The 15,273-nt window shown below is 46.4% G+C and overlaps 1 protein-coding gene across 4 annotated transcripts in view; it reads left to right on the top strand.

The window, feature by feature from the left end:
* The window catches only part of AP1B1 (adaptor related protein complex 1 subunit beta 1), a 392,478-nt gene that overhangs the window by 299,256 nt on the left and 77,949 nt on the right, over positions 1-15,273 (top strand). For all 4 annotated transcript variants that reach the window (XM_029571861.1, XM_029571859.1, XM_029571858.1 and 1 more), the window contains one exon: positions 2,831-2,917. In XM_029571861.1, coding sequence (XP_029427721.1) covers positions 2,831-2,917 — 87 coding nt within the window. The remainder of the gene's footprint in view (positions 1-2,830; positions 2,918-15,273) is intronic.

The raw sequence follows: 15,273 nt of genomic DNA, 5'->3' as shown, positions 1-15,273 counted from the left end.
GAAACCCCTACTAATGCTAGAAAATTTTCATGCAGTTCTACAGGCAATGATTTTCGTGAGCACAGACTACTGTAACTCCCTGCTATTAGGACTACCTCAAGTTACCATTAGGCCACTACAAATATTGCAAAATTCCGCTGCTAGAATTCTGACAGGAAAAAAGAAGAGACCACATTACAGGAACACCTGCTGAGCTACACTGGCTCCCAGTCGAACAAAAAATACAGTATAAGGCACTGGGTATAATTCATAAACTAATCCATGATGAAAAGGCCAACTGGCTTAACACAGCACTGCACGTACATGTACCACACAAAAACCTGAGGTCTGCTAATAAGGCTTTACTAACTGTGCCTTCCGTCAAATCAGCACGCCTCACTCAAGTAAGGGAAAGAGCACTATCACTGGCTGGACCTGTGCTATGGAACTCCATGCCACTTGAAATAAGGCTACAGAGAAATCTGAAACTTTTTAAAACTAATCTGAAAACCTGGCTGTTTAAACAAGCCTTTTATACAGACAGAGAACAAGGGAAGCAATCTAGATAAAGACGCTCCAAACAAACAATTTTAATCTCCAAATACATATTAAACGTAGACTCGAACCACTTAACAGTTTCCTAACCAAACATGTAAGCTCTAACCAACACACAGTTTCTCATATTAAAATTTGTTACCGTTTTATGCTGGCACATGTTTAAATTGTAATCTATACCAATTATATATTTTTTCTTGTTGTGCCTTTATGTGAACCGTTGGTGAATTAACTTAAAGACGGTATAGAAGAGTTTTTAAATAAATAAAATAGCCTGAACCCGAACAATGGGCCCTATCTTCCTCTGTTACAAACACAGCACCAATGGGTGTTGGGCCTCTTGGCACATGGTCAGGTGTCTGTTGGTCTTTTCATTGTTTGGGAATAGCCTGCAGCTAGGGCTTCACCCATGCGTGAGGACTACCATAAGTTTAGCAGAGTTGCTTACCTGTAACAGGTGTTCAAGGACAGCAGAATGTTAGTCCTTGCAAAACCCGCCCGTCTCACCTCGGATTTGGGTTTCTCCTATGTTTTGTTAGAATTTGTAAGTAAGTGGGCCCTTTGGCTGAGGTGAGAGGTGGTACTGCCCAGAGAAGGAGCCCTGCTGAGCCTAACAGTCGGGAGGCAGAGCCTCAGCTGCAGGATGATATACAGCAGATGTATAGATGTAGAAAGTGAGGGTGAACCCAGGAGGCGAGCAACTGAACGACAGCGCAGATGCTGACGTCAGACTCAGCTCGTATGACAAGAGTCAAGCAATGGCTGTGGCACTACCCGAGGAGCAGGGGTGCCGGGGAAAGGTTACAGTCACTGTAATTACACTGGGTCCGTAGAGATGGTAGACAAGAGGGCTGCTCGGTGGAAGAACACGGCAGTGGTCCGCAGAGCGGGGTACACCGGCGAGGGTCCCTCTAGAGATATCTCGGCACGGGTCTGCAGAGCAGGGTAGACCTGGAGGTGGCTCCTCTAAGAATCACGGCAATGGTCTGCAGATATCAACGTGGAGAGAGGGTTCCCACGTTGATATCACAACAGGTGTCCACAGTGTGGTACTCACAGCGACTGAAGACCAGAATTAGTTCCGTAGACAGCCTCGGGAAGCAAGGCAGGCAGGAGTCCGGGTGAAAGGCCTTCCGAGGAGCGGATAGCCAAAAGACGAGTAAGGGCCCCCGAGGAGCGGGTAGCCGATAGTCTCACACCACAGGAACAGGAACCGGTACAATGCTGAAGCGAGAGTAGGTAGATACAGCAAGTGAACTCGTTGCCAAGTTGCCAGCTGTCTGGGCTGGCAAGTTTAAATATTGTAGTTGAGTGACGTCATCTGATGGGGAGTTTCCCACCATGACGTGGTTAAATCAGGTCAGGGAGCGCACATACATGCCTAGGGAACCCTGAGGATAAGATGGCAGTTGGCAGCGTCCATGCTGCTCTGGTAGGCCTGGGAACGGAGGCTGGAAGGCCGGTGGTAGCTGGCAGAGGCTGCGAGTTCGCCCAACGGAGCCAAGGTAGCAAAAAGGTGAGCAGAAGTGGTCGCAGCCGTCTGCGGCCGCGGAGCGTAACATGTTTATTTTATTTTTTTGTAATTCTATGTTACAAGTCTGAAGAGGGGACCCTGCATGGGCGCGTGGATAGTGTCATGCTGATCATGCTCAGTGTGCCAGTCAGTTTCTAGAAACTTATGCCGGGCTCCATCTGATGTCACCCGTGTGTGAGGACTAACATCCTGCTGTCCTAGGAGAACGCCTGTTACAAGTAAGCAACTCTGCTAAACTTATGTAAGTGCTCTGGCATTAGATACAAGCGATACAATATTTTATAGCTATTCTCAACAATATTATTTGAAGTAGAGCTCTTCCCTGTATAGAAAAAACAAAGATCCCATGTAGTCTTGTCTAGTGATTGACCCAAATCCCTTTCCCATGATACCAAATGATTAGGTTTGTCTTATTGATCTGCATTTAAAATAGAATATGTTTTGGAAATAGCACAGTTTGATCCTTATTTCTACAAATTCAAGTGGGCTGACATGGCAGCCATGCTACTTTAACTAGAAGTAAGAGAGGTGAAAAGTGGCTAAAAGGAACATAAGATGTGCCAACTTATATGAAATAGCCAAGCAGGTTAGAAAGTGGCTAAAGATGTGTGCATTGTATCTTGTGATCTCAAAGTGCTGGATGCGGTGTTTCAGTGATAAATTTGACAAGTTTATTCTGCTTTTTTGGCCTTTTCAGAAGTGATTCCATAAATGTCATATTGTTTGAATGTTTGTATCTTTCCCCTTCGTCACTTTCCTCAGATCGGCAAATGTTCCTGGCCACTTGGAAAGACATTCCAAATGAGAACGAAGCCCAATTCCATATCAAAGACTGTCCCCTCAACTCAGGTAGGTCCAGGAAAAATGAGCATCTTCTTTGTTCCGGTGAGTTAGTGCTAAGGATCGGAGTCTCTCCGTTCTGGGTAGGGCGAGGCAGTTGCCAGTCAGACTGTCCTTAATATTTTAGAATAGGATCAACCAGGGTCATTGCTAAAATTTTAGTTGAATCAAAGAATCATGATCCCAAACTATCTAGCCTATAATTGTTTATGTAAAGTGGGGTATATTTAATTTAATTGGTGTGTTTATTGGTTATAGTTTGTTGTAGTAATATCCCTGGAAAGGAGGATTTTACCATGGTGCCCTTGAGTTTCTGGGATCTTATGTTCTATGATTGTAATCTGATAAACCCTGTCCAGGCGTTAGATTTTTATCCTAGAATGCAATCTTTCAGCCTCTTTCTAGCAATAATTGAAATACTCCAGATCAGTCCAGATAAGTTTGCTTTGCATCCCTACCAGCTGATGGAGGCAAAGAATAAAAACTTTTCAGACACTGCTATATAACCAAGAGTGCCACCTGTGGTCCCTCAGTATTTCTCTGTCTTCAGCAGATAGTGGAGGTGCAAAGCCTGCAGTCTGAAGTTTAAAAAAAAAATTACAATTTGCAGCAAGGAAGATGATTTTCTCCCTGAGGTGTAAGGTTCCTTCATGGGCCATCCCTTGAGTCCTGCAGGGCAAGCGGGGTGTTGGTTATACCTGGTCTTTCTTGGCCCGAAGCATCCAGAGGGCTTGAAAGCTAAGGGTCTTGGTCTGAGATCCTCTCAGCCGCTCCTGGCCGCGGGCCATAGGAAAGTATACCCCTTTTTTTACTTTAAGAAAAAGGAAACAAAAAGGCATGCTGTCTCTTTAAAAAAAAAAAAAAATCTAGACTTGTTTGCGCGTCAGACTCCGTTAGAGCCAGGAGCAGGGGCAAGAGGTGATAAAGGATACTCTATAGCAGCACCAAGATCCAGGCCAGCTCATCAAGGGGGTGATTTTTGCTGGTGCAGCTGCAGCACATGTGCAGGAGCACTTGTCAGCATGGCGCCAGCCGCTGAATGCTGGAAAGCCTGTCAGAGGTGGAGAAAGACTATTACATCTGTGCGAACGCGATGTGTGCAGCAGATAGGTCACCCGATCGGCAGGGGCCGACAAGGAGGCCCTCTGGTAGTGCTGAGGGAGCGACCGCTATTTCCTAGCATGTAGCAGATGGACTCAGGACCAATGGGTATAGTGTGCTCCTGATAGCAGTTGGAGATGGTCAGATTTCAATCTGACGTCAGCACTCCATATACCCCTGCAGGAAGCTCTGCTCTTCAGTATTTCTCCATCTCCTTAGCAGTTTGGGACTCTACACACGCTTGCTTAGCGTTAGGAAATCCAAACCAAAGAAGAAAGAAAATTCAAAATCTTAACTCTCCAAGACAAGCCCCGCTCTCCTGCGGTGATACCTAAGGGTCCCTCCCCCAGTCGAGAATTCCTGAGGTCATTTCCGAGATCTCTCAGAGGTAAGCCTTGGTCTGCCAGCCAGTTCCCGGCGTGGACTTAGCCCCAGGAGGGAGCGGCTGAGAGACAGCAGATGCAAGCCCGAGCAGGTGCAAGCCTGAGCGCGGCGGTGAAGGTATTTCCCTCTCCCCCCCCTCGCGACGGTGAAGGTATTTCCCCTCTCCCCTTGTCGCCCTGAAAGAAAACAAGAATACTACACCCTTCTTCAGAAATACAAAAAAGATATAATAAAAGCCAAAAAATCCTACTACACATCTCAATTTAAAAAAGCATATGGAAATCCGAAAATTTTATTTTCTATTGTAAAAGACCTCACGACAATATCAGAACCTCCAACAACATCCATATCAGATGATTTATGCAACAATATAGCAAAATTCTTTACAGAAAAATCTGAAAACATTTCTGCTGAATTCAAACATTTACCTATTCCAAAACCATCTATTCCCCCACTTGACTGTAATTTCTCAGAGTTCACGAACATAAATGACACCGTAATCAAGAATATACTTACAAAATCAAAACCTTCAAAAAGTCCCTTTAATTCATGTTCAGGATACTTACTAAAAAACATTAAAGAACACATTGCTCTGAAATAGTAAATGCTTCATTATCGCAAGGAATATTCCCTGACTCACTTAAACGAACATCAGTTATTCCCATACCAAAAAAGAAAAACCAAAACCCTTCAGATTTATCCAATTACCGCCCAATTGCTACACTCACATCACTGGCCAAAATAATTGAATCAGTTGCCCTTCATCAAATACAACTTCCCCCCCCCCTGCGGGTGATTAGCCTCCAAAGCCGTAGAGAGTGCGACCCTGCCGTTTCAGGGTACAAGAATGTCGGTATATAAGAATTCTAAATAAATAAATAAATATCATCATATATCGAAGAAAACAATATACTAGATTGCAACCAGCATGGTTTTAGAAAAGGGCACAGCACTGAGTCCCTACTCATATCTGCCTTCGATACAATCATAAGAGGATTTGACTCCAACACAAATTATATACTTGTCTTGATAGATATATCAGCTGCCTTTGACACCTTAAATCACACAATATTACTCTCCAATTTACAACAAATCGGCATCACAAACACAGCTTTACAATGATTCACCTCATTTCTACAAAATCGCCTGCAAAGAATAACACTTGGAAACTCCAAATCCGAATGGTACACCACCAACACAGGTGTACCACAGGGTTCGTCACTTTCTGCACTATTGTTTAACATATATCTTCTACCATTGTGTCGTCTCCTTGACGGCCTAAGCCTAAATTTTAAACTATACGCAGACGACATACAGTTCATTCTACCTGTAACTGATTCATGGAATAAAACATTTTCATTATTCCAAATCTACCTAGAAACAATAAAAACCTGGTTGTCTCATAACAGACTCAAACTGAATGCAGCAAAAACTGAACTAATTTATTTATCAACTGTCCCTGACTCTGCTCAACGTCCTCCAAATATGTTTACCTTCGGACAATCCATAACTATAAAAATCCACGCAAGAAACCTAGGTATAACTGTTGACTCCAAACTATCACTAACTAAACATATATCGGAAACTGTTAAAAAATCGTTCTTCAAAATACATATGCTCAAAAAACTTAAACCACTGATACTTTCATCCGACTTTCGAACCGTTACACAAGCTCTAATACTATCAAATCTAGACTACTGTAATGCATTATACATAGATTTACCTTTATCGACACTACATCCCCTGCAACTAATCCAAAATGCAACCGCTAGACTAATCTTCAATCTACCAAGAAAAGAACACATTACCCTGATATTACAACATTTACACTGGCTTCCCATAACTTACCGTATTAAATATAAAATCTTGACCACTATTCACAATCTGCTCTACAACCCCAGTTCTGTATGGATTTGCACTGTGTTACATATATACAAACCTACAAGACAGTTACGATCAATAGACAAATGTCTACTAGAGATTCCATCGATTAGGACAACCAGTCTAGCCCTAACAAGGGAAAGAGCCTTCTCGGTTATAGGCCCGACTCTGTGGAACTCCATTCCTGACTCTATTCGTATGACATCCAACCGCAACGAATTTAAAAAGATGTTAAAAACCTATCTGTTTAATGATGCCTATAAATACAATAACTGATATCAATCTATTCTGCTACTTAACCTAACACTTTGATTTGATAACCTGTTAAGACTAACAAGTTTGTTTTTATTATGTATGTAGGTTTGTAAACCGCCTAGACGGATATGTAATTGCCCAAGTGTGCGGTATATAAAAACTTTTAAATAAATAAATAAATACCGCCCAGCACGAGACTGGGAAGCGCCGAGACAAGTTACGGTAGAAAACTTTCTTAAGTCTCCAAGACTCGGATAGCCGCACAGATCGCCCGTCTGCGTCTGTCCCATCAGGTTGAGCAGACCCGGCCAGGCTAGACCCCAATCCGGCTTGAGGGTCCTCCCATGTGGAGACCCTCCAGGGGGGTCGCCATCTTAATCGCATGGTCGCCAGTGCCATTTCCCCCCCTTGATCACCGTACTGTCCCCCTAACTTGAGCCGTACGCACAACGGCGTGCCGGGTGCATAACATACGTGTGCGCACAGCGACACACGCATAGGTGCCGTGCGCACAGCGAGGCACATGAGGGTGACAGGCGCATAGCGCCACGCTCAACAGTGCCGGGCGCACAAGTTCGGCTGCGTGCACAGTAGCGCGCGCATCCCTATAAGCACGCATATCTTCGCAGCCTGCATGCACACCCTCGGCGCACCCAGAGCGCATATCTAAGCCTCCCGGCGCGCGCAGAGAAACACACAGACCAGGTTTGAATGCCCCTACGCGCACAAACCATGGCACCACCGGCCATGAAAGCCAAAGCACAAGCCCTCTGCCCAGCCTGTCACATAAGAGCTGCGCAGCATGAAGAGGCTACTGCCCTGTGCTAACAGTGCGAGACAGCTCTGGGAGAACCAGTACAGGAATCCGGATCCACTGATAGTACCCAGGACCTCTCTATCCCCAGCTCAGCCCTCCAGACGGGGCCCTCTGGGAATGCCGTTGGGTTCACTATAGACCCAGGAACCTTTTCCTGGGTGGAATTCTTTAAAGGTCTGCAAACCTTCGTCCAGGCGCAATCAGCGCCACCAATGACACGGCCACAGCCTCCTCTAGAGGACCCAAACCTCCCAGGCCTTTCTCGGCCTCCCAGAGACATGCCTCCTCCGGACAAAAGCCTAACCTTAGGGGACACGGACACCTCGGAGGAAGACCAAGACTCCCTGGAGGAAAGGGAAATCCCTCTAGGAACGGAACCATACTGAACCATGATGCATTTCTTCTCCAAGAAATGCATCATTTCTACCAGACCTCGTGTCCGGGAGCCTGAGGGAGCTGGCTAACCCAGACACAAGCGCCTCGGCGGAACCAAAGACGAACCCTCTTCTGGTCGGGCTCTGTCAGGCCTCACGCCATTTCCCATTGCTGCAAACCATTCAACAGCTGATCGACCTGGACTGGAATGCCCCAGAAGCCAGTTTCAAGGGAGGACGGGTGTTAGAAGCCCTATATCCACTGGAACCCTCAGCCAAAAAACTCCTGGGTTTCCCAAAGTGGACGCTATGGTCTGCCCAGTCACAAAGCGCACCACCATTCCAGTCGAAGGAGGAATGGCACTCAAGGATGCCCAAGACAGATGTCAGGAATCCATCCTTAAACAGTCATTTGAGGTAGCAGCTATGCCACTGCAGATCGCTGCCTGCTGTGCCGTGGTAACACGTGCATGCTTGTCAGGCCAGGAACACACACCATGCCTGTCAAAACATTAGAACCAGCAATATCCTTCCTCACGGATGCGATCTCCGATCTGGTGTGCACTTCAGCCAGAGGCAGCCAGAAGTCAACTCTGGCTCCAAAGCTGGTCAGCCGACGCAACGTCCAAGAAGAAACTCACAAGAATGCCATTTAAAGGAACCCTCCTGTTTGTCAGCAAACTGGAGAAGTTAGCCGACAAATGGGGCGAATCTTCAGTACCTCGGTTACCGGAGGACAAGATCAAGAGAAGCCAACGCCCTTCTCCCCGAACATCCAGGGGCAGAGGATCACAGTGTTTCAGACCGTACTAGAATACATACCAAGCACCTCGCCCCGCAGGCAGGGGCCAGTCCTTTAAGAACAAACAAAACAAGAGGGGGAGCAGGCTCAGGTCCAGGCCCCAGTCGCACCCCACAATGAGAATCAACAGACCCATCCACAGAAAGAAGCCATAGGGGGCAGCCTTGCCCAATTCTACCAAAGATGGGTCAAGATAACGTCAGACAAGTGGGTCCTAACCATCATTCGAGAGGGATACTTTCTGGACTTCCACAACATCCCTCCAGACAAATTTGTGAAATCTCCCTGCCATTCCCCCTCCAAGAGGACGGCAGTGGAAACCACACTAACCAAATTGCTCGCCTTAAAGGCTATAACACCGGTGCCCACGCACCAACGAAATACTGGACACTATTCCATCTATTTTATCGTCCCCAAGAAAGAGGGAACGTACCGGCCCATACTCGACCTCAAGTCGGTCAACTGCTACCTGAGGGTACTACACTTCCGCATGGAAACCCTACGCTCGGTCATAAGGGCGGAACAGCTGGGAGAATTTCTGACATCCCTGGACCTGTCAGAAACCTATCTGCACATCCCGGTCCATCACGATCATCGGCGCTTCCTACGCTTCACAATCCTGGACCATCACTACCAGTTCCGAGTGCTACCCTTCTGGCTAGCTACAGCCCCTGGACGTTCACCAAAATCATGGTCGTAGTGGCGGCGACACTGTGGAAAGAAGGAATCCTCTTTCACCCATATTTGGACGATTGGCTGATCAGGGCAAAATCTCCAAAGGAAAGTCATTAGACGACCACCAGACTCAATCTCCTGGAGAACCTCGGATGGGTCGTCAACGCAACCAAGAGCTGTCTGCAGCCCTCCCAATCTCTGGAATACTTGGGAGTCCGGTTCGACACCCAACAGGTCAAGGTCATTCTTCCCGCTACAAGAAGAAGGAAATTGATGGACCAGTTGAGAAAACTGTTGAACGGTGCTCGCTCCACGGTATGGGACTACTTACAAGCCCTCGGACTCGTGACATCAACCCTAGAAGTCGTATCATGGGCAAGGGCCCACATGTGACCACTACAACGCTTCCTTACTGTCACGACGATGGAACCCAATTTCCCAGGACTAAACCATCCACCTCCAGTTACTGGCGGAGGTACGGATCCAGCTACTATGGTGGCTACAAGAAGACCACCTGAGCAAGGCTATCCTTACCAACCTGGGTCTTGCTCACTACGGATGCGAGCCTACGAGGGTGGGGACCCCACTGTCAGGAACTGACGGCCCAGGGACAATGGGACAAGGAAGAGTCGGGATGGAATATCAACCATCTGAAAGCCCGGGCAGTCAGACTAGCCTGCCTATGCTTCAGTCACAGACTTCAGGTCGAATCTGTCAGTCATGTCTGTCAACGCCACAACAGTGGCCTACATCAATAGACAGGGAGGAACCAGAAGTCAACAGCTGTCCCTGGAAATAGATCCCCTAATGGTGTGGGCGGAAGCAAACCTACAAGAGATCTCAGCCGCCCACATCGCGGGAAAAGACAACGTCGCTGCGGATTACCTCAGCAGGGAAAGTCTAGACCCAGGGGAGTGGAAACTGTCAACCATAGCCTTCCAGTTAATAATAGACCACTGGGGAACTCCAGCCATGGATCTTCTGGCAACCCGGTCCAACACCCAAGTCCCCAAGTTCTTCAGCCGCAGACGAGAACCACAATCCCAGGGGATCGACGCCCTGGTCCAGACCTGGCCACAGGAAGACCTGCTGTACACCTTTACTCCATGGCCACTACTGGGTGGGATCCATCCGCAAGATAGTACACCACAGGGGTCTAGTACGTCTAGTGGCCCCGGACTGGCCAAGAAGGCTGTGGTACGCAGACATGCAAAGACTTCTTGCGGGGAACCCTCTGTGTCAACCTCCACACAGGGACCTGCTCCAACAAGGACCGATCCTCCACGAAGACCAAACTCTATTCTCGCTTCCGGTCTGGCCATTGAGAGGACTCGCCTGAAGAAGAGTGGATACTCGGGGGCAGTGATTGACACCTTGCTACGAGCACACAAGTTTTCCACATCTTTAACCTACATACGAATATGGAGAATATTCGAAGCCTGGTGTGAAGACCGTGACATCCTTCTGCGGACAGTCAAAATTCCCATGATCATGGAATTTCTGCAGGACGGCTTGAAGGAGTTGTCTCTCAACTCCATCAAGGTTCAACTGGCTGCGCTGGCCTGTTTCAGAGCCAAAGTGGACGGCATCAGTATCTTCCCATCCAGACATCTCCCGCTTCCTGAGATGGGTCAAGCAAATCCGACCACCTCTAAAGTGGCCAGTACCCCTATGGAATCTCAATCTAGTACTCGACTTCCTAGCGGGAGCTTCTTTTAGACCTTCATGCGGTCTGTCCCTACGGCTCCTGAACTTGAAGACTGCATTCTTAGTGGCAATATGTTCAGCCTGTTGCATCTCCGAACTTCAAGCACTATCCTGTTGGGAACCATTCCTCAGATTCACACCGGGATCCATACAGCTACGCACTGTCCCCTCCTTCCTTCCAAAGGTGGTTTCTCATTTCCATCTAATCCAAACCATCTCACTGCCATCTCCAGACGAGCATAAGGACTCAGAAGACTCACGCCTCCTTCACCATCTTAATGTCTGCAGACTCCTAGTCAGATACCTGGAAAGATCGGAATCCGTACAAAAGACGGACTACCTATTCGTCTTTCACAGCGGGAAGAAACAAGGGGAAGTGGCCTCGCGGGCAACCATAGCCCACTGGATCAAAGAAGCAATCAAGGCGGATATATTTTTTTAAAACTTTTTAAAATATATCCGAAGCAAAACTTTTTAAAATATATCCGAAGCAAGAACCCTGTGAGGGAGTCAGTTGGACCATTAGATGACAGAGGGGTTAAAGGTGCTCTTAGGGGAAGATAAGGCCATTGCAGAAAGACTAAATGAATTCTTTGCTCTGTGTTTTTACTAATGAGGATGTTGGGGAAATACCAGTTTCGGAGATGGTTTTCAGGGATGCTGAGTCTGACGAACTGAATGAAATCACTGTGAACTGGGAAGATGTAGTAGGCCAGATTGACAAACTAAAGAGTAGCAAATCACCTGGACTGGATGGTATGCATCCTAGGGTACTGAAGGAACTAAAAAATGAAATTTCTGATCTATTAGTTAAAATTTGTAACCTATCGTTAAAATCATCCATTGTACCTGAAGACTGGAGGGTGGCCAATGTAAACCCAATATTTAAAAAAAGGCTCCAGGGGTGATCCGGGTAACTATAGACCAGTGAGCCTGACTTCAGTGCCGGGAAAAATAGTGGAAACTATTCTCAAGATCAAAATCATAGAGCTTATAGAAAGACATGGTTTTAATGGATCACAGCCAACATGGATTTACCCAAGGGAAGTCTTGCCTAACAAATCCCCTTCATTTTTTTTTTAAGGGGTTTATAAACATGTAAATAAAGGTGAACCGGTAGATGTAGTGTATTTGGATTTTCAGAAGGTGTTTGATAAAGTCCCTCATGAGAGGCTTCTAAGAAAACTAAAAAGTCACGGGATAGGAGGCGATGTCCTTTTGTGGATTACAAACTGGTTAAAAGACAGGCAACAGAGAGTAGGATTAAATGGTCAATTTTCTCAGTGGAAAAGGGTAAACAGTGGAGTGCCTCAGGGATCTGTACTTGGACCAGTGCTTTTCAATATATATATATAAGTGATCTGGAAAGGAATATGACGAGTGAGGTTATCAAATTTGCGGATGATACAAAATTATTCAGAGTAGTTAAATCACAAGCAGATTGGGATACATTACAGGAGAACCTTGCAAGACTGGAAGATTGGGCAACCAAATGGCAGATGCAATTTAATGTAGACAAGTGCAAGGTGTTGCATATAGGGAAAAATAACCCTTGCTGTAGTTACCCGATGTTAGGTTCCATATTAGGAGCTACCACCCAGGAAAAAGATCTAGGCATCATAGTGGATAATACTTTAAAATCGTCGGCTCAGTATGCTGCAGCAGTCAAAAAAGCAAACAGAATGTTAGGAATTATTATGAAGGGAATGGTTAATAAAACGGAAAATGTCGTCATGCCTCTATATCGCACCTTGAATTCTGTGTACAATACTGGTCTCCCCATCTCAAAAAAGATATAGTTGCGATGGAGAAGGTACAGAGAAGGGCAACCAAAATGATAAAGGGGATGGATTAGCTCCCCTATGAGAAAAGGCTGAAGAGATTAGGCTGTCCAGCTTGGAGAAGAGACGGCTGAGGGGGGGATATGATAAAGGTCTTTAAGATCATGAGAGGTCTTGAATGAGTAGATGTGAATCAGTTATTTACACTTTCGAATAATAGAAGAAACTAGGGGGCATTCCATGAAGTTAGCAAGTAGCACATTTAAGACTAATCGGAGAAAATTATTTTTCACTCAACGCACAATAAAGCTCTGGAATTTGTTGCCAGAGGATGTGGTTAGTGCAGTTAATGTAGCTGGGTTCAACAAAGGTTTGGATAAGTTCTTGGAGAAGAAGTCCATTAATTGCTATTTATAAAGTTTACTTAGGGAATAGCCAGTGCTATTAATTGCATCAGTAGCATGGGATCTACTTACTGTTTGGGTAATTGCCAGGTTCTTGTGGCCTAGTTTGGCCTCTGTTGGAAACAGGATGCTGGGTTTGATGTACCCTTGGTCTGACCCAGCATGGCAATTTCTTATGTTCTTCTGGAACCACAGAAACCAGTATTTTCTGCTTTTCAGTTCAACTTTTGGGGCTCCTCACAACTTAATTCCAGCTCCAGGGCTGGCGCTGATTTTTGAAAGTTAAAATGTGCATATCGGGCACACTGTTATTTTTTACATAGGAGAGTAATAGCTAATAGCTTCATCAAAATGGCATATACACGTGATGAATTATTAGCTATGCCCTAGTTTAGATGCGTGTTTTGGTTGCGCTGATCCTCTTATTGCATCAGAGTTTATGGAAGTGCGTCCAATTGCGGGTTCGATTGAGTGCATGGTATTACATTGCCCTGTTTGAGCCTTTGAGATGGGTGTCTTTAAAGGATCTTACCCTGAAGATATTCTTCTTGGTAATTTGTACGGCCAGATGGATTACGAATGATGGGATTATGAATGATGGGGTTTTATTGCATACAGTATCTTCCTCTTTACCCAAGGTCGTCTTCTCTTCTCATTTCAACCAAATGGTGGAGCTTCCTGCATTTGATAGTGAAGACACCACATGGAAGGAACTTCACGTATTGGATGTTCATCGGTCACTGTTGCATTATTTTAAGTTCACTGTTTTCGGCAATCAGATCATCTTTTTGTCTTGTTTAGTGGAGCAAAGAAAGGAAGTAAGGCTGTAAGGCCGCTGTTACGTGATGGCTGAAAGAGACTATCTTGTCGGCGTATCTCTGTAAAGGTTGAACTGTTTTAGAGGAATTACAAGCGCACTCTACTAGAGTGCAGGCAGCCTCCTGGGTGGAGTGTCAGCTGGCATCTCTACAGGAAATCTGTCGTGCAGCAACATGGTCTTCACTTTACATCTTTACCAAACATTATCAATTGGATGTTTGGGTGCCAGAGGAGGCTGCATTTGGGGACAGTGTTTTGCAAGCAAGTCTTTTAGGTTCCTGCCCAGTGTATAGGGTAGCCTGGGTACATCCCACTTCCCTGGATTGATCTGGGGTATTCTCCTAGGACAAGCAGAATGGTAGTCTTCACACATGGATGACATCATCAGATGGAGCCTGACAAGGAAAACTTTGACAGACACACAGAGCATGCCCAGCATGCCCCGTGTCCATGTGGGGTTCCTCTTCAGTCTCTCTTTCTGTGATGCTGAAGCCTCGCAACCGTGGAGCTTGCGACATTTTTGTGTGGTAAACTATTTTCCTTTCTTCCCGTATCCTGTCTGGTCCCTCTGCGCTCCGTCTTCTCATTGTCCAAAGTTGATTATCGTTGGTGCTGACTCCCGATGACTGCTGGGCACTTCTCATAAGTCTTCTCATTGTCCAAAGTTGATTATCGTTGGTGCTGACTCCCGATGACTGCTGGGCACCGACCATGCGCCATGTTTTTACCCATGGCGTCATCCAGCTTCTGCTGTTGCCCCCAGTGCCCCCAGACCATGTCCATCACAGTCCCTCATGAGGTCTGCGTTTTGTGCCTGGGGGCATTGCATGATGTCCATGGCTGCTATTTCTCTGCCCAGATGACCCCTAAAGGCCGTTGTGCTCGCCTCGATAAAATGGAGAAGTTTGGTGCCAAAAAAATTGGATCCCTCGACCTTTGCATCAGGGACATCGACACCAAAGAGTAAGGAGATCTTGGTGACCCTGACCTCTTTGGTGTTTCCTCCGCTACCAGTTACCAGCTTAGAACTGGGTGCGGGGCGACTGTCCGATGTCAGTTTCTTCTCGTTTCAGGTCTGGATCCTCACCCTCTCCTCTGCTCTGGGAAAAGACTGGGCCGAGCATCAGGAGAAATCAAGAAAACTTCACCATTGATCCTCGTTGCATACATCAGACCACAGGAGGGCACTGGCACCGAATGTGCTGCCCCAAAGCGGCCTGAGGCTGAGAAAGCTTCACCTTCCATGCAACCCGAAGGACCATGGTGATCTCCACCGATGCCAGTGGAAGGCACAGATCCTCCCCATGGTTCCGGTGATGATCTGGTTTCACTGCCGCCTCCTTAAGCTGTCTTGTCCTCATCAGC

This window comes from Rhinatrema bivittatum, chromosome 11, assembly GCF_901001135.1.
Source record: "Rhinatrema bivittatum chromosome 11, aRhiBiv1.1, whole genome shotgun sequence".
Taxonomy (NCBI): Eukaryota; Metazoa; Chordata; class Amphibia; order Gymnophiona; family Rhinatrematidae; genus Rhinatrema; species Rhinatrema bivittatum.
This window is presented reverse-complemented; position numbering and strand designations above follow the sequence as displayed.